This window comes from Gossypium hirsutum, chromosome A03 (assembly GCF_007990345.1).
Source record: "Gossypium hirsutum isolate 1008001.06 chromosome A03, Gossypium_hirsutum_v2.1, whole genome shotgun sequence".
NCBI lineage: Eukaryota > Viridiplantae > Streptophyta > Magnoliopsida > Malvales > Malvaceae > Gossypium > Gossypium hirsutum.
In genome coordinates this window covers 11,187,706-11,211,508 of record NC_053426.1, presented here as the reverse complement: position 1 = coordinate 11,211,508, position 23,803 = coordinate 11,187,706, and the positions used below count along the sequence as shown (strand labels likewise).

Sequence of the window (23,803 nt, the reverse complement as noted above, 5' to 3'; positions counted from 1 at the left end):
GCTTTCGAATTACTATTAAACATGAAAAATAACACAGAGTAAGCATTTAAGCTTAGTAAGTTCGTATAATAAGGAAATCAACTAACCATTTAAGTACATTTAAGGTAAGCATGCTAATATAACCAAACCAATTTGGCCAAAAGCCTAAACACATATCCTCAACATGTTAGCCATGTATCACTTTCCATAACCAATAAACATGGATGTACATAATCACTAGGTAAGATTCACATACATGTAACATCCATCTTATATTTCAATATATCATGTAATATCATTTCTATGTAATTCAAGTATATAACCGTAATTGTTCATTTCGAACTCATATTGTTTCATATCAAAACTTTGCCGTTGAACCATTTAAAATGTCATTGGATACACGGGTAATACACACGAAGTGTACAAATTGTAATCCGTCAATTCATGTACTTGTATGCTTATAAAAGCATGTAAACGGGAACCTTTTTCGAGCCATATAACAGGAAGCTCATGTGAGATAAGTAACGGGAAGCTCATACGGGCTGTATATCAGGAAGCTCAAGAGAGCTGTGTTGTGTCCGCAACACATGCAGGATCACAACCATATCGGGAACCCTAATGACATGTTATTTGTATCCTTCGAATTTCTAAGGTTTAAACGGGACTCAATAATTATTGGATATGTGATCATAATTACACATGAAAATTTGTACAAATCACATACAACAACATTCAATTTTAAAACATATAAATAGGGGTGTTCAATCAGTTAACCGACCCGAAATAACATTAACCGAACTGAAATTTTTTTCAAAAAAATTAACCGAACTGAAATTTTTTGATTAATTCGATCGGTTAACCGAATTAACCGAAAATTATATGTTTTTTTAAATTTTTTGTTAAAATAAGTATAAAATTAACCAAATTAACCGAATTAACTGAATTACCCGAATTACCCAAATTAACCGAATTAACCGAATTATTTGTATAAAATTATATGTTTTTTTATTTTTATTTTTAGTTTTAAATTTTTATTTTTATTTATTAAATTATTTGTAATTTTTATGATTGGGTTGGGTAATTGGGTTGGGTTGAGCACTTGGGTTAATATATATTAGATTTGGTATTTGGGTTTATGTTGGATTGGGTTTGAGTGAATAATGGGCTATTTATATATTATAATTTTATTTATTAATTTTTCGGTTAAATAAAAAAAATTCGGTTAACCGATCGATTTCGAACCGAATTAACCGTTAACCGAAAACTCAAAAAATTATTAATCGACCCCCGATAAAATTAATTTGGTTAACCGACTGATTAACCGAATTCGGCCGATTGACCGAAATTTTTCGGTTTTACCCAAATTTTGCACACTCCTACATATAAATATACAATTGAGTTACACGAACATACCTCGATAAGTTTTCGTAGATATGAAGGCTACTAGTCTGATACTTTTTCTTTGCCTCGATCTAACTCCGTATTAGGTCTATTCGGACTTACACGAATGAATTTAACTCAAGTTAATATAATTTATATTCAATTTAATCCAATACACATCTTTGAAATAATTACTATTTTGCTTCTATACTTTTAATTAATTACAGTTTAGTCCCTAGGCTCAAAAAAATGAAATTCATACAATTTAATCTTTATTCAAGCCTAGTCAATTTTTGTACATATCAATAGCAATCCATGTATTTCAAAAAATTTAGAATTTTTCCATAAATTTTTCATCTTTTTAGTTTAGTCCCTAATTGATAATTTTTTTCAAAATTCTCTTTACAAAAGTTGTTTATCTAACAACAACATTTCATTTTCTATCATAAAACTTTAAAATTCAACTATACTCATTCATGGAAAAACCCTAATACTTTAACAATTTTGTAAATTAATCCCCGAGATAGCTAGATTAATCTATTACGATCTAAGAAACATAAAAATTATTAAAAACGAGACTAAAATACATACCTAATTAAGGCAAATAAGTCTGCTAGAACTCAAGCTTCCATGGCTAGGGTTCCCATATTTTTTATGAAAGATGATAAGAATGAATGATAATAATAATAATTATTATTATTATTTAATTCATTTATTATCATTATTTTATTAACTTTCCAAAATTAACCTTACTAATTTATTTAATATCCAATGATGAATAATCATTCTTATCTACTAACTACTCTAAATGGTCTATTTTCTATATAAGGACCTCCAATTTTAAATTTCATAACTATTTGATACTTTCAACTACTAGAATTCAATTTTCACTCTTTATGCAATTTAGTCTTTTTTATCAAGCTAGGTTTGTAAATGGTAAAATTTCTTAACGAAATTTTCATACGATATTTCTATCATACTGTAGACCATAAATTAATATTAAAATAATTTTTTTTTCGACCTCGAATTTGTGGTCCTGAAACTACTGTTACAATTTCATTGAAAACGGGCTATTACATGTAGTTAGTTACACGACCGTGTAACTTTTGTTGGAAATTTTGCATTTTGACCCACATGGCCTCAGTGAATTACTAGATAAATGGTCATGTATCTCAATGCTACACAGTCTCATCCTTCCACACAGCTTGGCCACACGGCCATATAACATCTGTTTTACATTTTTTCTTTTATTTTGTGACATGTTTCAAATTAGTTCTTGTACAATTTTGAACTTGTTTTAGAGCTTTCGTAAGCTCGATTGAGACCCAAATTAGGTTGTTAATCATGTTTTACATAGATAATAAATTTTTAAATTGATCTTTAAATCATAATTGCATGTAATGATCTCTGTTTTCTGTAGTAGCATCCCGTAGCTTAAGTCTGATGATCGAACCCAGTATGAGGTGTTACATAGCATGAATGTCTCAAAACTCAATATATGGGTACTAAGTCTTAAGGCATAAAACATCGAAGCTAAATTCATGAAATTATGGCTAAAGTCTCGAGACATGGGTCCAATGTATCAAGACATGAAACTTAAAAGTTAAAATTCAAAAACAAGGGAGGCATGCTGATCGCATTATTTCGTGATAGGTGTTAAATATTTATAATTAATCGTTCTTGAAACTAACTATTATCACGATGTAGGCAAGTGTACCTATCAAACTGTAGTATAGTTTTAGCAAGACCGGATTGTCGAACCCAAAGGAACTAAAAGTACTAGTAATGACTGTCTTTTTATTATCTAGCCTAAGAATAAAGAGGTTTTGTTTTAATTAACTAATTATCTAAACGAAGAACGCACAGAGAAAAGAATTGGGAAATTGCTTTTGGGAAAAATTGATTGACTTAAGACAATACCTAAGGAAAAATCCACCTAGACTTTACTTGTTATTCTGGCTCCGAATCGGACGATTTATTCATTCAACTTGTTCCATAGAGATCCCTAAGTTATATTATTATCCCTATTCAAGACTAATAACGTCTAATCCCTAGATTGAATAACCGAAACTTTTCTCTAATTAACACTCTAGGGTTGCATTAACTCGATCTATGGATCCCCTTATTAGGTTTCACCCTAATCCGGCAAAATCTTGTCACCCTATGTCTAGGCGCGCAATCAACTCCACTTAATTATGACGAATGTACTCTTAGACAAGGTCTATTCCTCCTCTGAATAAGAGCATATCTTGAATCAGTATCATGGGATATCAAAACAAGAATTAAGAACACATAATTAAGAAAAAGTTAAATATTAATCATACGATTCAGAAAATAATAACAAGATTCGTCTTAGGTTTCATTCCCCTTAGGTATTTAGGGGTTTTAGTTCATAACTAAATAAGAAAACATCTCAGAAGAATAAATAATACAAAACATAAAGAAAACCTAAAACTCCTAAAGGGAAATTGAGGAGAGATCTTCAGTTTTGCTGATGAATCCAATTTCTGAGATGGATCAATCAACTTTCTTGGAGTAATTCCTTACTCCCTATTTTGTGTCTCCTTTTTTCTCCTCTTCTAGGGTGTATTTATAGGCTTTGGAATGCCTAGAAGCCCTCAAAAGTGGCATTTTCTGAATTGGACTTAACTTGGGCTCGGCAGGGACACGCCCGTGTGCGATTAATTCAGGCCGTGTTTGAGCCTGTTAGAATGGCATGGGCGTGTGCTATACCTGTGTGAGTCGTGCTTCGATTCTGCCAGATTGACACGGCCGTGTGGTCTGCCCGTGTGAGGAAGTCCAGGCCGTGTTAAGTTCGTACTTTGGCCCATTTTCTCTATTTTTGGCCAGTTTCTCATTCCTTTCACTCTCCTATGCTCTCCTAAGTATAAAACATGAAATTAAAGCATTAGGAGCATCGAATTCACCAATTCTAATGAGAAATCATCCATAAAATGCATTAAACATGGGGTAAAAATATGTATAATTTACAGTTTATCACATGTCTCGAGACATAGCCTGCTTTTTGGTAGTTTGACTCAGGATTAGTAATCTAGCTCCATGTTTGATTGTCTTTGACCCTAGTTTAACGTATATGAGTCCATTTGTGTTCATTTAACATTCCTAACATCTATTAATTATAATTGTGACACTTAACTTGTTTTTTTCCACAAATTTTTAAATTTATCATTGTTTTAATGTTTGCGTTGCCTCGATAACGAATGTGGTCTCTTACAACCGGTCGACTTCTGAGCCAGATGTAGTGTAATAGCCCGTTTTCAGTAAAATTAGAACAGTGGTCTCGGGACCACAAATCTGAGTCCGGAAGAAAAATTATTTTAATATTATTTTATGACCTGCATTATAATTGAAATATCATATGAAAAATTCGTAAAGAAATTTTATTGATTACATGTCTAATTAGATGGAAAAAACCAAATTGCATAAAATACAAAAGTTGAGTTCTAGTAGCTATAAGTACCAAATAGCTACAGAATTCAAAATTAGAGGTCTTTATATGGCAAATAGACCATTAAGAGGACTTAGTAGATAAGTATGATAATTCATCAATGAAAAACTAAATAAAGAAAAGGACTAAATTAGAAATATGAAATAATAAAAGATGATATTTTAATTAAATACAAAAATATCATCATTTTCATCCTATTTCCCAAATAAAAAGATGGAAACCCTAGCCATGGAAATTGGGTTTTGAGAAAAATTATTTGGCTCAATTAGGTATGTTTTTTTGTCCTATTTTTAGCAATTTTTATATTTCTGAGATCATAATAGCTTAATCTAGCTATCTCGGGGATTAATTTGCAAAGTTATCAAAGTACTAGGGTTTTTCCATGGATTAGTATGCATGAATTATGAAGTTTTATGGTAGAAAATGAAAGATTATTGATAAATAAACAACTTTTGTTAAGGAAATTTTGATGAAATCATGATTTTGGGGCTAAATTGAAAAGTTGTAAAATTTATGGAAAATTATAAATTTTATGAAATACATGGGCTGCTATTGTCATATGTAAAAATCGACTAGGCTTGGAATAAGGATTAAATAGTATGAATTTCTTTTTCTGAGCTTAGGGACGAAATCAAAATTAATTTAAAGTATAGGGACAAAATGATAATTTTGTCTAAGATGTGAAATGGACTGAATTGAATATGAATTGATGTTAAATTCAGTCGTACAGATCTGGATAGATCAAAAATAGAGTTAGATCATGGAAAAGAAAAAAAATGTCGGATTAGTAGATTTTGCGTACACGAACAATTGTCGAGGTAAGTTCGTATAACTAAATTGTGTATATTTATATGTTTGGAATTAATGTTGTATATGTGAATTTTATAAATGCCATATGTATAAAATTGATCACATATCTGATAATGTCTGATAAATAATAAGTCTCGTTTAGATAAATGAGATTCGATGGATACAGGGTTTCTGAATTAGTTGTGGTCCTGTATATGTTGCGGACACACCATAGCTCGAAAGAGTGTCCCGTTATTAGCTCTCACGAGCATCCTGATATTTGGCCCTCTCGAGCTTCCCTTTATATAGTTCTTGGGAACTTCCCATTAATAGCTCTTTAGAGCATCCCGATCAATTGTGATCCTACATGTGTTGTGGGCACACCGCAACTCTTATGAGCATCCTGTTATATGACTCTTCGTGAGCTTCCCGATGAAAGGCTCTTTGTGAGCTTCCTGATTAATGGCTCTCCAGAGCTTCCCGATATGGCTCGCTTGAACTTCTCGATATATGGCTATCTGGAGCTTCCTGATTAATGGTTCCTAGAAGCTATTCGTTATTGGCTCGCATGAGCTTCCTGACTATGGCTCTTATGAGTTTCCTGTTATACATCCCGGTTAAGCTTTTCGTTACATGGCTCACATGAGTTACCTGTTATATGGTTCGAGGGAGAGCTTCTCGTTTATGTGCTTGTATGAGTATTCCTGAATATGAATTGACGGTTTACATCTTTGTACACTTCATGTGCACTACCTTTGTATCCGTCGATATTTTGAATGATTCAACAGGTAAAGTTACGATATGAGATGATATGAATTCAAGACGAATTACTATGAGAAATACTTGAAATACAAATATATGATATGTACATGTTCATGGACACTTGAAGTGATAAATACATTTATGTGGAAATTGAATATTGATGAGCTCATTCATGTTTCTTGGTATTTATGTGAATTACATGACTAACACGCTTGATGAGGATATGTGTTTAGGCAATTGGCCAATTTGGTTTGAGCATGTTTATTCGCTTACCTTAAATGTGAATTAATTGGTAAGTTAATTTTCTGTTATACGAACTTTCTAAGCAATAAATGCTTATTCTGTTTTATTTTCTTTGTTTTATGGTAACCCAAAAGCTCGTTAAGGTTGGAAGCTGGTTGGAGCCACATCACACTATCAATCACCCTTTTTCAGTATATTTATTAAATCAACTTTGGTATAATGGCATGTATAGGTTAATTTAGCCATTGATGGCATGTAAATGTTTTGTTGTGATTAGCCATTTGAATGGCTTATGTATGATACATTTTGATATAGATAAGTATATGACCTTATCATGGTTAATATGTGTCTTGGCATAATTGATTGATGGTTAACAAAAAGGTAAATTGTAACATGGTTTGAGTTGGTATAGTTGATACAAATATGAATATATATATGTAAGTGATCAAATTGTTAAATATGGATATTTGGTTATATATGATGATATGATATGCATAAGACTTAGTTTTGGCTTAATTCAAATGTTTTATATTGGTTTGGGAATGTATTTAAGTTATTGTAGGTAAAAGACAAGTTTAGGTGAGAAATATGGCTAGGAAATGGTCTTATTTTGTCCACATGGGTAGAGACACGGGCGTGTGTCTCAGCCGTGTATGACACACGGCATAACACATGGGCATGTGATTTTGCCGTGTGTCCCTTTGCATTTTCAAAATTTCAAAACAGAATGCTCAGAATTGATCACATGGCCTGGCACACGGGCGTGTGGCTTGGCCGTGTGACCACTGCATCTATTTAATGATGTTCACAAGGCCTAGTACACAAGCGTATGACTCAAGCGTGTGTCCCTTGCACCTTGATAAAATTTTGAGATTTTGCAAAAAATTTTCTGAGTACCCGGTTTAGTCTCTACTTGTTTCTAATGCATATTTTGGGCATTAAGGGCTAATTTAAGGGACAATATGATTTATTATGAATGATTTCTGATATGAATGTTAAATGTTATGAAATATCTGTAATAATCTATAAATTTTGGTAATGCTCCATAATATTGTTTCGAAGACGGATACAGGTTAAGGGTGTTACATGTAGGGTGTTAAAATTCGAGTGAATAGTCATTTCAATTGATGCCATTTGTTGTTATTGGTTAGGCAGTAAAAGTTTTGTTGGGCCAAGGCATTGTAGGAAACTCAATGTGCAACAACTGTAATCTTAATAACCTTTTTTAGGTTTTCATGTTTGAAGAGCCACTCATGATTGGGAAGCTTATAAAAAAAACTCCTTATAGATGATTTGAGTCTCATGCATAAATGGCTACAGAATCTCGCAAAATATATATTAGCTAGTAATTCTTCATTAGTGATAGGATAGCCTACAATGGTAAGTTCGCCAAAAAGAGGTCATATCTCTCACAAGTATTCAACAATGAACTTGGTGTCCTTAGAGACTCAATTCAAATGATGGTGGAGGTTGAAGATGTGGGTTTGCGATTTACTTGCAAATGCAGTGTAGAAGTTGTCTCAAACAACTTTGAAGGTGTCGACTGATGCAACAATAGACATAATGGTGGCTTTCACGAATACCATGGGGACATTTTAGGTGAGTTTACCCTGATGAAACCAAGCCTTGTAATCTGGATTAGTAGCCTTATGACCATCTATGGTGACAGTTTGTGGAGGAGATGGCTTGGAGTAATTGAGATGACTGTAGAGATCATGGCTTGAAGTTGCATAATGAGTTGATCCTTTCAAGTGAAATTCTGACTGCGGGAGAGTTTAATTGAGGATTGGCATGAGGAATTGATTGGATTAAGTGTTTGAAGCTGTCGGAGACATTGGTGGTTTTAGCATTGTGATGAGTGTAAAAGGATGCTATGATGAAGAGAAATGCTGGAAAAAGAAAAACTGAATCAGTTAAGGATTACACGTTAGATTGTAAGTTTAATATGATGTCGTACAAAAGCAAGGCAAATTGCAAAGAAAGAACTTGAGTTTTATTGAATTGTAGCAAGCTTTACATGCAAGACATTATGTGTAAATTATGAAACGAAGAGGTACTGAAAAAGCATACTTGAAATGAACTAACAATAAAGAAGTAATTATGAAACGAGTAAATAGTGGACTTAATCAAAACATCATGTGTCGTTTGGTTACTAATGTAACATGGAGAAAAAGTTTATTTATTAAATATGTATTACAATAGTTAAGACATAAAATAAAAAATAGTTATTATAAATTTAAACTTGATATTAGGAAGATGAGTATAATTCTTGTAAAAAATAAGATCTCTTCAAAATAAACAAAAATTGTTTTTTCTCTTTACTAAAAATAAATCATAAAAGTGGCTAAATATTACCGATTAAATTAATTTATTGCTAACTATATACTAAAACATAGAAAATTATACTCCAACTACACATAAAAGTAAACTAAAAACAATTGAGGAAGAAGCAATGAGTAAGAAAATGGCATTAGAACCACTAAAATTTCAAATCAATAGAAGTCTTTCTCCATTAAACCAATGGTTTGGTAAATGGTAATTGCAGCAAAACTTATCTTTTAGAATAGGGTAAGACATGGGCGTTAGCAAGACAACAATGTAAGGAAACAATCATCGTCAAGCCTTACAAACAATAAAGTTCGCTTAATTCGAACACACTTTTGAAATACCACATCTAAAAATTTGATATACATTATTCTTCAGTAGATCCGCTGCGGCTTCTGTTATTGCTGGACAAGGCCTGGCCTGGACCTTGAAACACCCAAACCAAAGTACATAAAAAAATTTATTCCAGTTTACATGGAATGGAAAAGGACCACCACCACCACCACAACCACAATCCATTGTGGGGGGTTGCACCTGATTCAGATCCTATGGCATCAGCTGCACATTGACTAACCAAAAACAGTGTGAAAGATTGGAGTGGACCACTAATCTGACGGTACACAAACGCACTGTCAATACAATGCTTATGCCTTTTAATTATGGACCATCCTAGCTAGATTTGTTTCTGAATCAAAACAAGGGTGGTCCTGAGGCCCTTTTGTTAAACACAATGGTTCGTAAGGCTTGTTAAGCCCAAACAAAAAATGTTGTTCAGAAAGTAAACATTATGATGGATGCCATATGAACCTTTTTCCTGATACAGAAAATGTTTAACCCTCAAAGAAAAGGCTTAAATTAGTGAACAAAAAGGGACAATCATGTGTATACAATTATCTTGCCAAGTTTGAAGTAATACCATCGGTTCCAACCTAATCTTAGTATGGGAATCTATAATCAAGCAGAATCAAAAAGCTAAACAAAATGTTCAGTGGGGTATTCATGTTCATATCCATTGTAATCATAGTACAACCTTTCTCCCTTTCTTATATCTCTGTTAGCAATCAGCAACACTCGACACTCCCCATTCACATCGTACCTTACGCATTTTACATTTTGCTTCTTTCTCCCATCCCTGCATTAAGATCGACAGTACTTTCATATCCAAAGCTAAAAAAACAAAACAGAAATATACGGAGTACATAGAATAAGATGGACTTACGGTGAGAAGTTGTTGATGCCATTGACAAAGCGGGCAATGTTACTACGCTTGTCAGGGCAAATAACAAGGCTTTTTGAAGGATTTGATGCATGAAGAAGGGTCATCATGCTATCTCCATCATCATTTTCACGGTTCTTCAAGTAATCAACATCTCCAACATATTCTGTGATTATAGTTAAATCCTTTATATATCTATCAGCCTGTACAGTGAACCTGTCAAATATCAAACATCAATAGCTGGCTTGAAAGCTAAATGTGCATAATAGTACAATAGAATTACAATCTATAAACTGATAACGTTTTACATACCCTTCCACAGGATCAAAGACGACCATGAGAGGAGGGCATTCTCCTTTTTCCATCATCTTTTTGCATAAGTTTAATGTCTCTATATCCTCTTTGGGTAGAATCTGGAATGGACCGAATTCATCAAATTAATCCCACATGGTTAAATCGGACCATTGAAGTTTCAGTGACAAGACGCACCCATGCCTAATGGATAAGGCGCCTGACTTCTAATCAGGCGATTGTGGGTTCGAGTCCCACTGGGTGTGCAATTAACACTATTATTTTTCATTCTTACAAATATTATATTTTTTTATAAAAATCGTAAAATCATTAAAAAAAAAAGTCATTACCTGCATTCCTCCGTTCTCAAGAGCTGCACAATTAGCCGACCTTAGTGCCATGCCAGGCCGGTAAGTGAGCCCATCACTGTACTCAGTCCCAGAGGCTTTCAGTGCGGTTGCCAATGAAGCCATTTGTTCCAATCTCCTTTGTGGGTCTTCTGTTGGATTATATGCCAACAACTTCCTTTTCCTCTTGGACACCGCTAAGCTACAAGTTCTCTTTCTCTTTTTAATGTTGCCTAAACAGCCCATAAACAGAAACAATTACTCCGCCTATCTAATAATTTTGCATTTCTATAAATGAAATGAGTGGGAAATTCATTTGATAGATTGATTTTACTTACTTTGGTTTTCCATGGACTCGGATGACCTTCGAATCCGAAAGAAATCAACAATTTTGGTCTGAACTAGCGGAAACACTGAATATATAGAAAAAAAAAGGACAAATAAATAAAAATTGCATTACTTTATACAACTTTATATCCCAAGGATTTAGCAGTGAATAGCTTAACTTTACTGAAACAATTCATTTCAATCTCATTCTAACATCCTAAGTGGTTAAATTTCAGAAGCTAAAATCCACAAGCATCGAGTAATCATTAGACAAACTAAACACCCAAATCAAGTCACGATTCAATAAATTCACAGTTTGAAAACCACCACTAAAGGGGAAGAAAATATTTTTTTTAAGGGAGAAGAAACCGTACATTGGGGTTGCTTGATATTGGTGCAGGAGGGACAAAACCAGTATCCTTTAGGCACCGAAACAAGAATGGGTCTAAGGCAAAACAGATGATATCCCTTATCGCACTTGTCGCACAACAAAAGCTTGGATCCAAAATCACCCGACCCACACCTCTCGCAGTAAACATCGTCGCAACCCCAGCCATCCTCGTCTTCGGAGTAGCGCTTCGGAGCTCGAGTCCTGCGCCTAAGAACCATCGTCGTCGGTTTAGGCACCGCCATTGACGAGTAAAGACAAAGAACGGAGATATGTATAAATAAATAAATAAGGAGAGCAAGCAGAGGAAAAACAAGCAAGAAATATTTCCGCAGCTTTGATGTTGGGCGGCGGATTATAAGAGAAGAGGCAGTTAGGTATTTTGGCGCGCTGGTTTTTGGTTTCGCGGGAAAACGATTCCGCGCCATGTTTTGGGTTTTTGGAAGGTGAAACGTCGGTTTTGCGCTTCTTTCCATGTATAATTTGTACATGCGTTGGGATTGGATATGGTGGAACGAGATGTAGTGTAATCGGCTACATCTTTTATGTTATGTACGGTTGGATTAGTGGATCTCCCATTGGTTTTCAGTTAAAGGCGTCCATGGGCCACATCAATTGGACCCAAATCATGAAGGCAACCAGCCTAATGAAATAAATGTTTCGATTTTTTTTCCTTTAAAAAAATGTATGAGTTAGTGAGATGAGAAGTATATCTCTTTCCTTAATTAGTGGTTCAATGTTCAAATCTTGCATTGGGTATAGAGTAGTTTTAAAATTTATGGTTAATATCTACCTCCTGATATTATAGATATTAATTTATTTGTTTCAATTACAATTCAATTTCAAATAAAAGATATGATAAATAATTTTTTTTAAGATAGTAAATATTAACTCTATTCTAATTTTACTTCTTTTTATTCTTTTTAATAGTACACTAAATAGATCCATTTAATAGTAGAGGGATTAATTTGATCAAGTTTCTATTGTAGAGGGGTCTCTCAAGTACATTCACTTGGAGATAACCCAACTATGCCTTTAGTTCTATTTTGGTCACTTAATTATTATTTTTTTCAATTTAGTCACTCAACTTTTTAAAATTAAATATTTTAGTCACTTTCTCGTTAGTTGATGCTAGATGAGTGATGAAAAGTTGAACTGGACTAATTTTTTTATTAGCCTAATAACAAATTTAGTCCTCCAATATTTACACGTTCTATCAATTTAATCCTAACTCTAAAAAAATCAACAAATTTAGCTATCAATGTTTGTAAAATTTGTCAATTTAATTCTAATTCTAAAATTTTCAAAAAAATATATTTAAAAAAATTCATTTTTTTAATATTTCTTAACATATCTCCAAAACCCATTAAACAAATTGTGCTCATTTTATACTAATACCACATTATATATATTGTAAAAAAATCAAATTCACTTAAATCCAAGTATCATATTTTAGATTAATATCATATTACTTAATTAAATTTCTCTAAAAATTAATAATTTTTTAACTATTAGAAAACAATTATTTTGTGTTATAGTTTAGAGGAAACCTGCATTTGGAAGCAATGATTTGAGCAAGGGAAAAGCTTATTTTGTATATCTGCAAATTTCGTTTGATATAGGGCTCAAGGGTGATTTTTATTATTTTGGACCCTCTTATCTTGTTCATTGGCACAGGCCATGGTTGGTAACCAATGTCGATCCTTACCAAAATGTGCTTTTAATCGAGTACGTCCTGTTATAATTTGATGGGAACCATATCACCATGGAAACCAAGTTGTAGAATTTGATGGGTTAAAGAAAGCAACTGCTAATGTTTTGTGTTCCTTAAGACTGGAGTGTGGAGGCGATTACTTCAGATATTGTTGGCATAGCCGACATGGAAAGATTCTCTTTTTTTCTTTTTGCACATGTTTACATTTCCATTTCCATTTCCTTCACTTACAGAAATTGCAGAGATTAAGTCCGATATTCATTAGTTACTGTATATTTAGTGCAGGCTACTATGGAAGCAGAAATTGCAAATGATTTTTTTTTCTTTTTAATATCTTTCCTTTTTCTACTCAAACTTTTTAAATTAGAACTAAATTCACAAATTTTGTAAATATTGAGGGCAAAATTTATTGATTTTTTTAGAATTAGAATTAAAATGATAAATTTTGTAAATATTAAGGGTTAAATTTGTTGAATTGTTTAGATTAGAATTAAATTAATAAAATGTGTAAACTTTTAGAATGCTAAATTTATTATTAAACCAATAAAAAATGGCTCGCGTTAGATTTCCATTACTAATCTAATAGGAGAGTGACTAAAATATTTAATTTCAAAAAGTTGAGTAATTAAATTAAAAAATTAATAGTTAAGTGACCAAAATAGAATCAAAGTCATAGTTGGGTGACTATTTTTATAGTTTACCCTTAAAAATTTTAGTCTCTCATCCAATTTTGCTATTAAATTGTTGATTTGACAATTATAAAAAAAGTAAATAAATATTTTAGCCTTTAGCCTTTACAATTTTTATTAATTTAGTCCTTGCTTTTTAAAATTTTAATTTTTATGTATTTTTTTTTTGGGAATAATTTTTATGCATTTTTAAAGAGTAAGAGCCAAATTAATAAAATTGTAAACATTGAGAGCCAAAAACATTTTTTCCTTTTTTATAATTGTTATATCAGCAACTCTAGTGGTAAAATTAAATTGTAAATCAAAAAATTTATATAGTTTGACATATTTAAATCGTGTAAATCAAGTTTCTATCAATACCCAAAATTTTGAAATGTATTTCTATTTTTTTTTTTTGCAAATTATAAACTAATTAATTATATCAATCATTTCATTTAGAATCAATCATTATATGAATTGGATGACGTAATTTAACTCAATTAAATCAATTAATTAACAGGTATATAAATTACATAGAATGAAACTTGAATTTATATACTCTTTTATGTATTATAGATTAAATAAAATTAAATCAACTTTTGAAAATAAATATTATATATTTGTCCATAACTTCAATTTAAGCACTATAAATTATAAAAGTTAGAAGTATATTATTATTTATACTTGTCATTTTACTACTAATAATTATTTATAAGCACTTCAAAAATTCCCTTGAAAACCCGAAAGGTTACAAGAAAAATTCCAATCAGCAGGGAAATTCCATTTAGGTGGATAGTTTCCTCTCCTATTACAAACAATTATCCCATCAACAACTTGATTTTCATTTCTACTAATACAAGAACAGGAAATAAAAGGAGCAAAATTTAGGAAATTCCTAATAAAATCCAAAATATGATATTGTGGGGATTTAATATCTTTAGTGTAGTGATATCGTCGAGTGTACAAGCTAGTTTAATAAAATTCTATTATTTCCATTAATATCTTTTTTATAATGTGCTTAGATGTTTTTGTATGCGAAGTAAAATGAAAGTAAATATTAGCTCATCAATTATCTAACATTTAATTAATATTAAGTTGAATTTTGTGGTTGGATCATAATGTGAAAAGATAACTTATATTACTAGACAATTTAAACGGTCTATAGTCTAATCGAAAATGAGCAAATCAATTAAAAAACTATTATGTCATCTATAAGTGCATTTAAGGAGATACTTTGTCTTGGGTATCATAGTGAATGACTCCTAGAAAATAAAGATATAAATATGATTGTTTGAACTGATAGTATATCGAATAAGACCCAAGTAGAATAAATCCTAGATTTGTTTATTGACTTATTCACTTGTGATGTTCATAGTGTGACTTTCTTCAATCTTGAATATGTGATAGACTATGTGTTCATGACTTGTATACTTTAATGTATTAAAAGCTTAAGGTCAATTGGTAATAGAGCCAAAAGCTAGCACGTTGGGTATACGACTTCTACATGACATAACTTCACTTGCAATAGTAATTCATAGTCCAATAAAGGGTAAATAATTCCTCTCATAAGCATTATGTGATAGATGTGAAATTAACATGACGATAAGTCTTTTTTTTTAGGATGAATAATTTAATTACCATGTGTTAATAATTGACTTTTTCATAAAGAAAAATGTAATGGTTACCATGAGATAAAGTAGGATCATATTGGGTGAACAAATTTAACCCAAAAAGGTTAAAGATATCCTATAACGGTAACACACTCATGACAAGTTCATTGGACTAGCACTTTATTAAGTAGCTTTCGTAATTGTATATAATAAAGGAGAGCTTGATCATGGTACTATAATGGAGTGACTCCATTACTAAATAGTATTTTAATTAATAGACAAAAACTTAGAACTTAATTACAAATTATTTGAACCTTAATTTATATATATCCAATCATTCTTTTTTCAACTTACACACCTTACGCAGGAAACAAAAAGATCAAAGTAGCAGATGGGTCCTTCTCGGCAATAGCCAGGAAAGGCACTGTTAAAATTTCATCTTCCTTGGTTTTACATGATGTTTTACATGTACCAAATCTAGCTTGTAATCTCATATCGGTCAGTAAATTATCCCAGTCCTCTAATTGTCATGTTATATTTGACTCCTCAATGTGTAAGTTTCAGGACATGGTCTCAGGGAGGAAGATTGGCAATGCTAAAGAATTTGGTGGAATTTACTTTCTTGAAGACGACCATCTAAGTCAACCAACAACTACTTTATGTTTAAATTATGTTTCTGATAAGGTTATGATTTGGCATTATAGGCTTGGACATCCTAATTTTTACTTTTTAAGATATTTGTTACCTAATCTATTTAAAAATAAAAGTCCTTCTTCATATCATTGTGAATTTTGTGAATTGGCTAAACATCATCGGTCATTCTTTCCACCTCAAAAATATAAAGCCTCCAAACCTTTTTCGTTAATTCATAGTGATGTTTGAGGACCTTCAAGAGTCTCGACCTTTTCAGGAAAACGTTGGTTTGTCACTTTTATTGATGATCATACTCGACTTTGTTAGGTGTTTTTATTAAAAGATAAGTCTGAAGTTAAAAATGTGTTTCAGTCCTTTTATGCTATGGTGAAAACACAATTTGGTGTGAAAATAGAAGTATTTCGGACTGACAATGGTGGGGAATTTTTCAGCGACCAATTAGGTGTTTTCTTAACCAAACATGAAATAGTTCACCAAAGTTCTTATACAAATACACCACAACAAAATGGGATTACAGAAATAAAAAACTGACATCTTTTAGAAGTAACTAGAGCCTTGATGTTCACTAGTCAGGTACCACGTTATCTTTGGGGTGAAGCCTTGTTAACAGCTACATATCTTATTAATAGAATACCCAGTAAAACTCTAAACTATAGAACTCCTTTTCGTCTCTTTAAAGATAATTTTCCTAACTCTAAATTGATCACAGATTTATCCCTCCGAATTTTTGGGTGTAGTGTTTTTGTTCATCTTCACAACCAAGGTAAACTAGATCCTAAAGCAAAAAAAAATGTGTCTTTGTTGGTTATGCTTCTAATAAAAAGGGTTACAAATGTTATGATCCAATTGATAAGAAGATTATTGTTACCATGGATGTCACATTTGTTCAAACACAATCTTATTTTGATTCTAATCTTCAGGGAGGGAATTATACTAAGGAGGATTCTATAATAGATCAAGAAAAGATTAGGAATATACAACATAGGGATTCTAATAATGGGGAAGGCGAATTTATAATTAACACAGAAATTAATGATGTTAATGTTAATGAAAAGGAGGATGAAGGTGTAGAGTCTAATCATGAGAATAAAAAACAAACAAAGGAGTTAATTGTTTACTTAAAAAGAAATCGAAATCAAGAAAGTGGAATCCACCAGATTCATCACCAATAATCCGACCCGTAAGATTCTGTCAAAAGTCTATGTAACACCCCTAGCCCAAGTCCGATCGCCGGTTTAGGCTATGAGGTATTACCGAGCTAAACCTTTAATTTCAATCACATAATTATACAACAAAAGCAGAAATCAAACTGAATACATTCAGATTTATAAGTTATAAAATGCCATTTTCATACGGCCAAGATATTTACAATTACAAAACATATTTTGTCAACAGTCCAAACTATACATGCCATATCGAGACCAAAATATAACTGTACCAACAAGATCGATAGTACGATGAACTGCTGACGATCCCCGAGTCGGTGGCCAAAATCAACAGTCTATAAAACAGAGAGATAAGAAACAGAGTAAGCTTTCGAGGCTTAGTAAGTTTTAAGCATTTCAACAATTTAAAACATATCATTTAAATCGAACAATGAATATTACCAAATTCATATTCTAATTACAATCATTTGGCCAAATATGCACAAGTATACCACATATAAAGACTATTGGCCGAATATAATACACAAAAAAAATTTTAGCACATGCCTCACTTTACTATATGGCTCATACAACTAATTTAATTCACATATTTTCATACCATGACAGACATCGATCGAATAGGTCATTTCTCTATTTCATAGATATATTAATCATTCACACAATTATATCGTTGTTTGATACTAATGATTCACTTTGCAATCAATTCACATAAAGGCATATAATATGTACCTGGTCATTACTATGTATCATACATATTCGATAATAGTTTACTTTGAACATTTGATTTTGTAATCTCATTCGAATCACCAGCATTAAGCCTGCTAGGTTTCAAAATCCGAATCCAGTTACTAGCTCAAAGCCTGCGGAACTCTAAGTCCGGATATAGTACCAGCACTAAGCCTGCGGGATTTAACCCGGATATATATATTACCAGCACGAAGCCTGCGGGATTTAACCCGGATATATATTACCAGCACGAAGCCTGCAGGATTTAACCCGGATATATATTGTATCGAGAGCTAAGCATATTTACCTACATGATAATTCGGCTCATATAACATATCACTTTTGTACTTCACTTTCTTTATTCGAGTATGAGCACACAACTAAAACATACTTTCAATATAACATAGGTTCAACGCTTATACGCAAGAACACATAACCATCTCTTTGTCTCAGCTTAACTTCTACTATCCATTCGGTTATATGCCATATACTCAATCTATTTATCATACTTATTTCATTATATCAATTATCTAATAATTGTAATTACTCAAAACTTACCTTGGATATTTTTGAATAGTTGTGAATAGGTTATTCGACTGCTTTCTCCTTTCCCTTATTGGATCTAGCTCCTCTTTGCTCTTGACCTTAATTTAAACCAATAAATTTGTTTAATCATTTCGAACATCAAAGGTAATTTAAAGCACTTAACCCTTATACTCAATAATGAAACCAAACCGTATACCTAATTATTTTAACACATCACCTCCAATGCATATATTGACTAACATATACCCAATCCACATGCCAAGTTACCATGAATAAAAAAAATTACATATATATACTACTAGTAATCTAATTATGTACTCGATCATATAGGGTAACTTCAATGCATCATAGTTATACAATTTGCCATACACATACCACATATTTGACAAATCGAAACTACTCTTACATATTATCCATTATAATCATTTCAATATATATATAACATAGCTGAATATTCCTTAATATAAATGCATATAGTGATACTTTAGTAAAATATAATAACCATCTCCATAAGTATATTTTTACTCATGCAAAGACCGTACCTAAATCAACCATAGGTAGCACCCAAATCACCAACATTTTAACGCACAAACTACTTAAACTTAACCTTTCATACACTTATATCTAATGTCATAAGAAATGCCGAATGCCTAATTTAACCAAACTTAAAGATTTAACCTTCATCACTTTAATTAACCACAACCTATTTTTCAAGACTTCAAATACAAAGAAATGAACACTTATACTCTTATGCCGAATTAGCTAACACTTATAATCCATAGCCGAATGTCATTAAACCTAAGCCACCATAAAAACTTTACCTATCACCTCATACTTTATTATCAAAATGAATTAATTATACTTATAAAGATAATATCAAGCCGAAACCTATGCATAACATTACTTATATTATTCAAAATTATACCTTAAAAATCATATACATAGCCGAACCTTTTGATAATTAAACCTCTAATTTTTTTTTATTTCAATCACCCAAACGGCATTTGCTCACATTTAACACTTATATACCAAACAATTGTTCAAGACAAACAAAATCCCATCTCCTCCATTGACAAACACAATCGAAAGCTCAAACCAACATCCAAATTTCAAAGTTTTCAAATGGGCTAAATATGAAACTAGTTAATTAACTTAAACTAAGCTTAAAATTTTAAAAACTAACATAATTTACTAACCTTCTTCAAGCTTCAAGTGATCGAATGTTTTTGCCCCATTTCTTCCTTTCAATTCGGCCAAGAAGACAAAGAAAAAGCTTTGTTTTCTTCACCCAAATTTTCACTTATTTCTTTATTCATTAATTCATTTTTGTATACTAAAATGTTAAGAAACAAATTAAAAGAAAATGCATATTATATGAGCTAATCATTATCATGGCTGGCCACTATCTCTAAATGGTTAATTAGACATGCAAGTCCACTTTTTTAACAACATGCATTAATAGGCCACTTTTACATTTGCCTATCACATTTCACAATTGTCTCACATAAGTCCCAACTAATAAATTTCACTTACAAATGACAAAATTAAAGTATGAAACTTTCACACATGCATATTCACATTTAATAAACATAGAATATGACGGTTAATTATTTTTAAGACTCGGTTTTGTGGTCTCGAAACCACTTTCTGACTAGGGTCAAATTAGGGCTGTCACAGTCTAGGTAAAACTCATAATCCAGTCAATGAATTTTCTAATTTAGATATTCCAATTGCCAAAAGAAAAAATGTTAGAAATATTGTCAAATATCCCATGTCTAACTTTGTATCCTATAAAGCCTTGTCTTCGACATTCTCAACCTTTGTTTCGTGTCTCGATACTTACAAATACCCAAAAATGTGAAAGATGCTTTACAGGTTCCTGAGTGGAAGAAGGCTATTTTAGAGGAGATACGCACTTTTGAAAAAATAGGTACATGGGAAACAATGGAATTACCTGTAGGGAAAAAAACAGTGGGCTGTAAATGGGTGTTCACAACCAAATTCAAACCAGATGGATCTTTAGATAGATACAAAGCCCGGTTGGTGGCTAAAGGGTACACTCAAACATATGGGATAGATTATCTTGAAACGTTTGCTTTAGTGGCCAAATTAAATTCCGTTAGAGTTCTTTTATCAATTGTTGTTAATCTTGATTGGTCTTTATAGCAGTTAGATGTGAAGAATGCTTTCCTAAATGGAAAACTTGAAGAATAAGTTTACATGGATCCTCTTCCAGGTTTTGAAAAAAAATTTAGAACTTGAGTATGTAAACTCAAGAAATCTTTGTATGGTCTGAAATAGTCTCCTCGAGCTTGGTTTGAACGATTCACTCAAGTTGTTAAAAAACAAGGTTACTTACAAGGGCTAGCTGATCACACAATGTTCTATCGACATTCACAAAAAGGTAGAATAGCAGTTATTATAGTTTATGTCAATGATATCATTCTTACAGGAGATGATGTGGATGAAATAAGGCGTCTCAAAGAGCATCTCGCATTGGAGTTTGAGATTAAAGACTTCGGTCCTTTGAAATACTTTCTTGGAATGGAAGTTGCTCAATCAAAGAAGGGTCTTGTGGTCTCTCAAAAAAATATGTGATTGATCTTTTAAAAGAGGCTGGGATGAGTGGTTGCCGCCCAGCTGACACACCAATTGATCCAAATGTAAAATTCAAAAATAAATAAGGTCGATTAGTTGATAAAGGGCAGTACCAAAAATTAGTTGGTAAGTTAATTTACTTATCACATACAAGGCCAGACATAGCTTTTGCAGTGAGCTTAGTGAGTCAATTTATGCGCTCTCCAATGGAGGAACATGAAGAAGCAGTGTTTCAAATTCTAAGATACTTGAAGAGTTCACCGGGAAAGGGCTTATTCTTCAAGAAATCCGAACAAAGAGGAATTGAAGCTTATACAGATGCAGATTGGGCAGGCTCAATAACAGATAGAAGATCTACATCAGGATACTGTACATTTGTTTGGGGAAACTTTGTGACTTGGCGATGCAAAAAACAAAGTGTTGTAGCAAGAAGTAGTGCAGAGGCTGAGTTTAGATCAATGGCTCAAGGAATTTGTGAAATGATATGGTTAAAAATAATTATGGAAAAGCTGAGGAAACCAATAACTTCACCAATGAAGTTGTACTGTGATAACAAAACTGCCATTAGTATTGCTCACAACCCAGTCCAACATGACAGAACTAAACATGTTGAGATTGATAGACACTTTATCAAGGAGAAGATTGAAGAAGGCCAAGTGTGCATGCCGTTTGTTCCTTCAAAACAACAGATTGTTGACATACTCACCAAAGGACTCTCTAAGACAAACTTTGATTTTCTTGTAAGCAGGTTGGGCATGATTGATATATATGCACCAACTTGAGGGAGGGTGTTGAAATATGTATATATTTTAAATTTATTTAGGTAGATAAATCTTATTTAGGTAGATAAGTTTTATTCATATTCTAGGACTTTTTTATTTTATCTTTTAGTAGTTTATTAGAATAAGGGAACTATTTTTCCAATTAGGATTAGGACTCTTTTCTCTATTTAAGTTCAATTCTTCAGTTAATAATATAGAACAGTTTTATTAAAAGCTCTCTTGAAAACTTTCACATACCACTAAATGGAATAAAGCTAAATGAGCTTCAAATATGAAAATCCCAACCCTAAACCTCTTGTTCCCCCCTCCCCCCAAAAAAATATAATGTGGATACTGATGCACCAGGCATTTCTGGTCTATATATTTTAGTTGCATCATGCTCTAGTTGAAACTGATTTAAATATATTTCGGAGCCCATTATGTACACCGGATAATCATCCACTAAAAGTGGTGGAACATATTTTGTATATGTTGGTGGATAAGTATACTGATCTGTAGGTATACAATTTGACTGGAGCATGCCACACCTAAACACATATTGGGGGGCAATCATTTCTATTTGCAGCAGTAAATATGATTTCTCAGGCTCTATATACCACACCTGATAATCTTCAGATACACTACCCCTTATTGGAATTCGATCCAGAATTCGATGTTGTCAGTTATTCCACATTTCAATCCAATGCCTATGTACGATAAGCCAATTCATGTCCTTATTACCGCGCATAACAGTTTTGTATAAATTGTCCATATTCTTTAAAAATCTAGGCAAACACTATTAAAACTCAAACTATGTCATTACTTTATCTCTAGGATGCCACTCAACAATATGAAAAACAAATTATTGGTGCAAAAATAAACCACAAATGTCGATTTACAAATGCTCTTTTTGGGATGGGAATCACCATCTCATGCTATGTATACAACATTCATATAAACTACAAACAATTATAAAAACTTATTAAATTTGACAACCATTTATCATACTTCTATATAATTCCATTATATGAAGTAATTAATCAAATAGTTACTTCCTCTATAGAAAATACATCTATTTGACGCAGATAAACCCGAAAGCTAGTGCTTTTACCATTATTAGGGGTGAGCAAAACTCGATTTGACTCGAAAAAATTGAAAAAAATAGATTTTTGAGTTAAACGAATCGAGTTATTCGAATTAATCGAATTATTCGAGTCAACTCGAATCTTTTTTTGGAATTTCGAGTTCAAATCAAGTTTGGTTTTTAAATTCGAATAAACCAAATACCAAATTATAATATTTTATATTTTTACCCCAAACTCCCAAACCTATTTACTTTCCCCCAAAACTTTTACTCTTTCCCACTTTCCCCTAAAAACTTTTACTTCTCTCTCATCCCACCTCTCTTCTACCCCAAACCCATTCCCCCCTTCCAAAAAAAAATTTCCTCTCCCTATTTGCTTTCCCCCCAAAATTTTACTCCCTCAACCCCCAAAACTTTTTATTTCCCCCTAATTAAAATTTTACTTCTCACATTTTACCCTCAAATCAAAAATTAGAATCATTCAAAAAAATCTCTAAACCTAAATAATAATACTTTTATTTATATTTACTATTTATATTATTAAATTATATGTCACATTTTTTACTATTTATATTATTGAATTTTTTAATCATATTGAATCTTTATAATTTTTTATTAAAATTGATTTATTGATGATGCTATAAAATATTCATGTTAAAATTTTATGTTGGTATGAATTTCACATTTTATCTTTAAGATAACTTTTATTAAAAAAGCATTTTTTTACATTTTATATATTTTTTAATTTCAAAATACATAG

General features: G+C 31.9%; 1 protein-coding gene and 1 non-coding gene across 2 annotated transcripts; one reads left to right on the top strand and one right to left on the bottom strand.

Annotated features, from left to right (window-relative positions):
- Positions 1-9,776: 9,776 nt before the first annotated feature.
- On the bottom strand, positions 9,777-12,026 carry LOC107950196 (histone-lysine N-methyltransferase ATXR6). Its single transcript, XM_016884997.2, has 6 exons — positions 11,503-12,026; positions 11,140-11,214; positions 10,805-11,034; positions 10,476-10,576; positions 10,167-10,379; positions 9,777-10,079 (listed from the first exon to the last, which is right to left on the bottom strand). The coding sequence occupies exons 1-6, from the start codon at positions 12,005-12,007 to the stop codon at positions 9,920-9,922; spliced, it is 1,284 nt and encodes a 427-aa protein (XP_016740486.2). The 5' UTR covers positions 12,008-12,026; the 3' UTR covers positions 9,777-9,919.
- Positions 10,649-10,720, top strand: TRNAR-UCU (transfer RNA arginine (anticodon UCU)). The gene has a single exon. It is a non-coding gene; the product is annotated as a tRNA-Arg (tRNA).
- Positions 12,027-23,803: the final 11,777 nt, after the last annotated feature.

Coding starts and splice junctions, on each gene's coding strand:
- LOC107950196 (XM_016884997.2), bottom strand. CDS start 12,007: ATGTACAAATTATACATGGAAAGAAGCGCAAAACCGACGTTTCACCTT. Junction 11,035..11,139: donor CGAGTCCATGGAAAACCAAA/GTAAGTAAAATC, acceptor TGGGCTGTTTAG/GCAACATTAAAAAGAGAAAG. Junction 10,380..10,475: donor GTCTTTGATCCTGTGGAAGG/GTATGTAAAACG, acceptor GATATTTGACAG/GTTCACTGTACAGGCTGATA.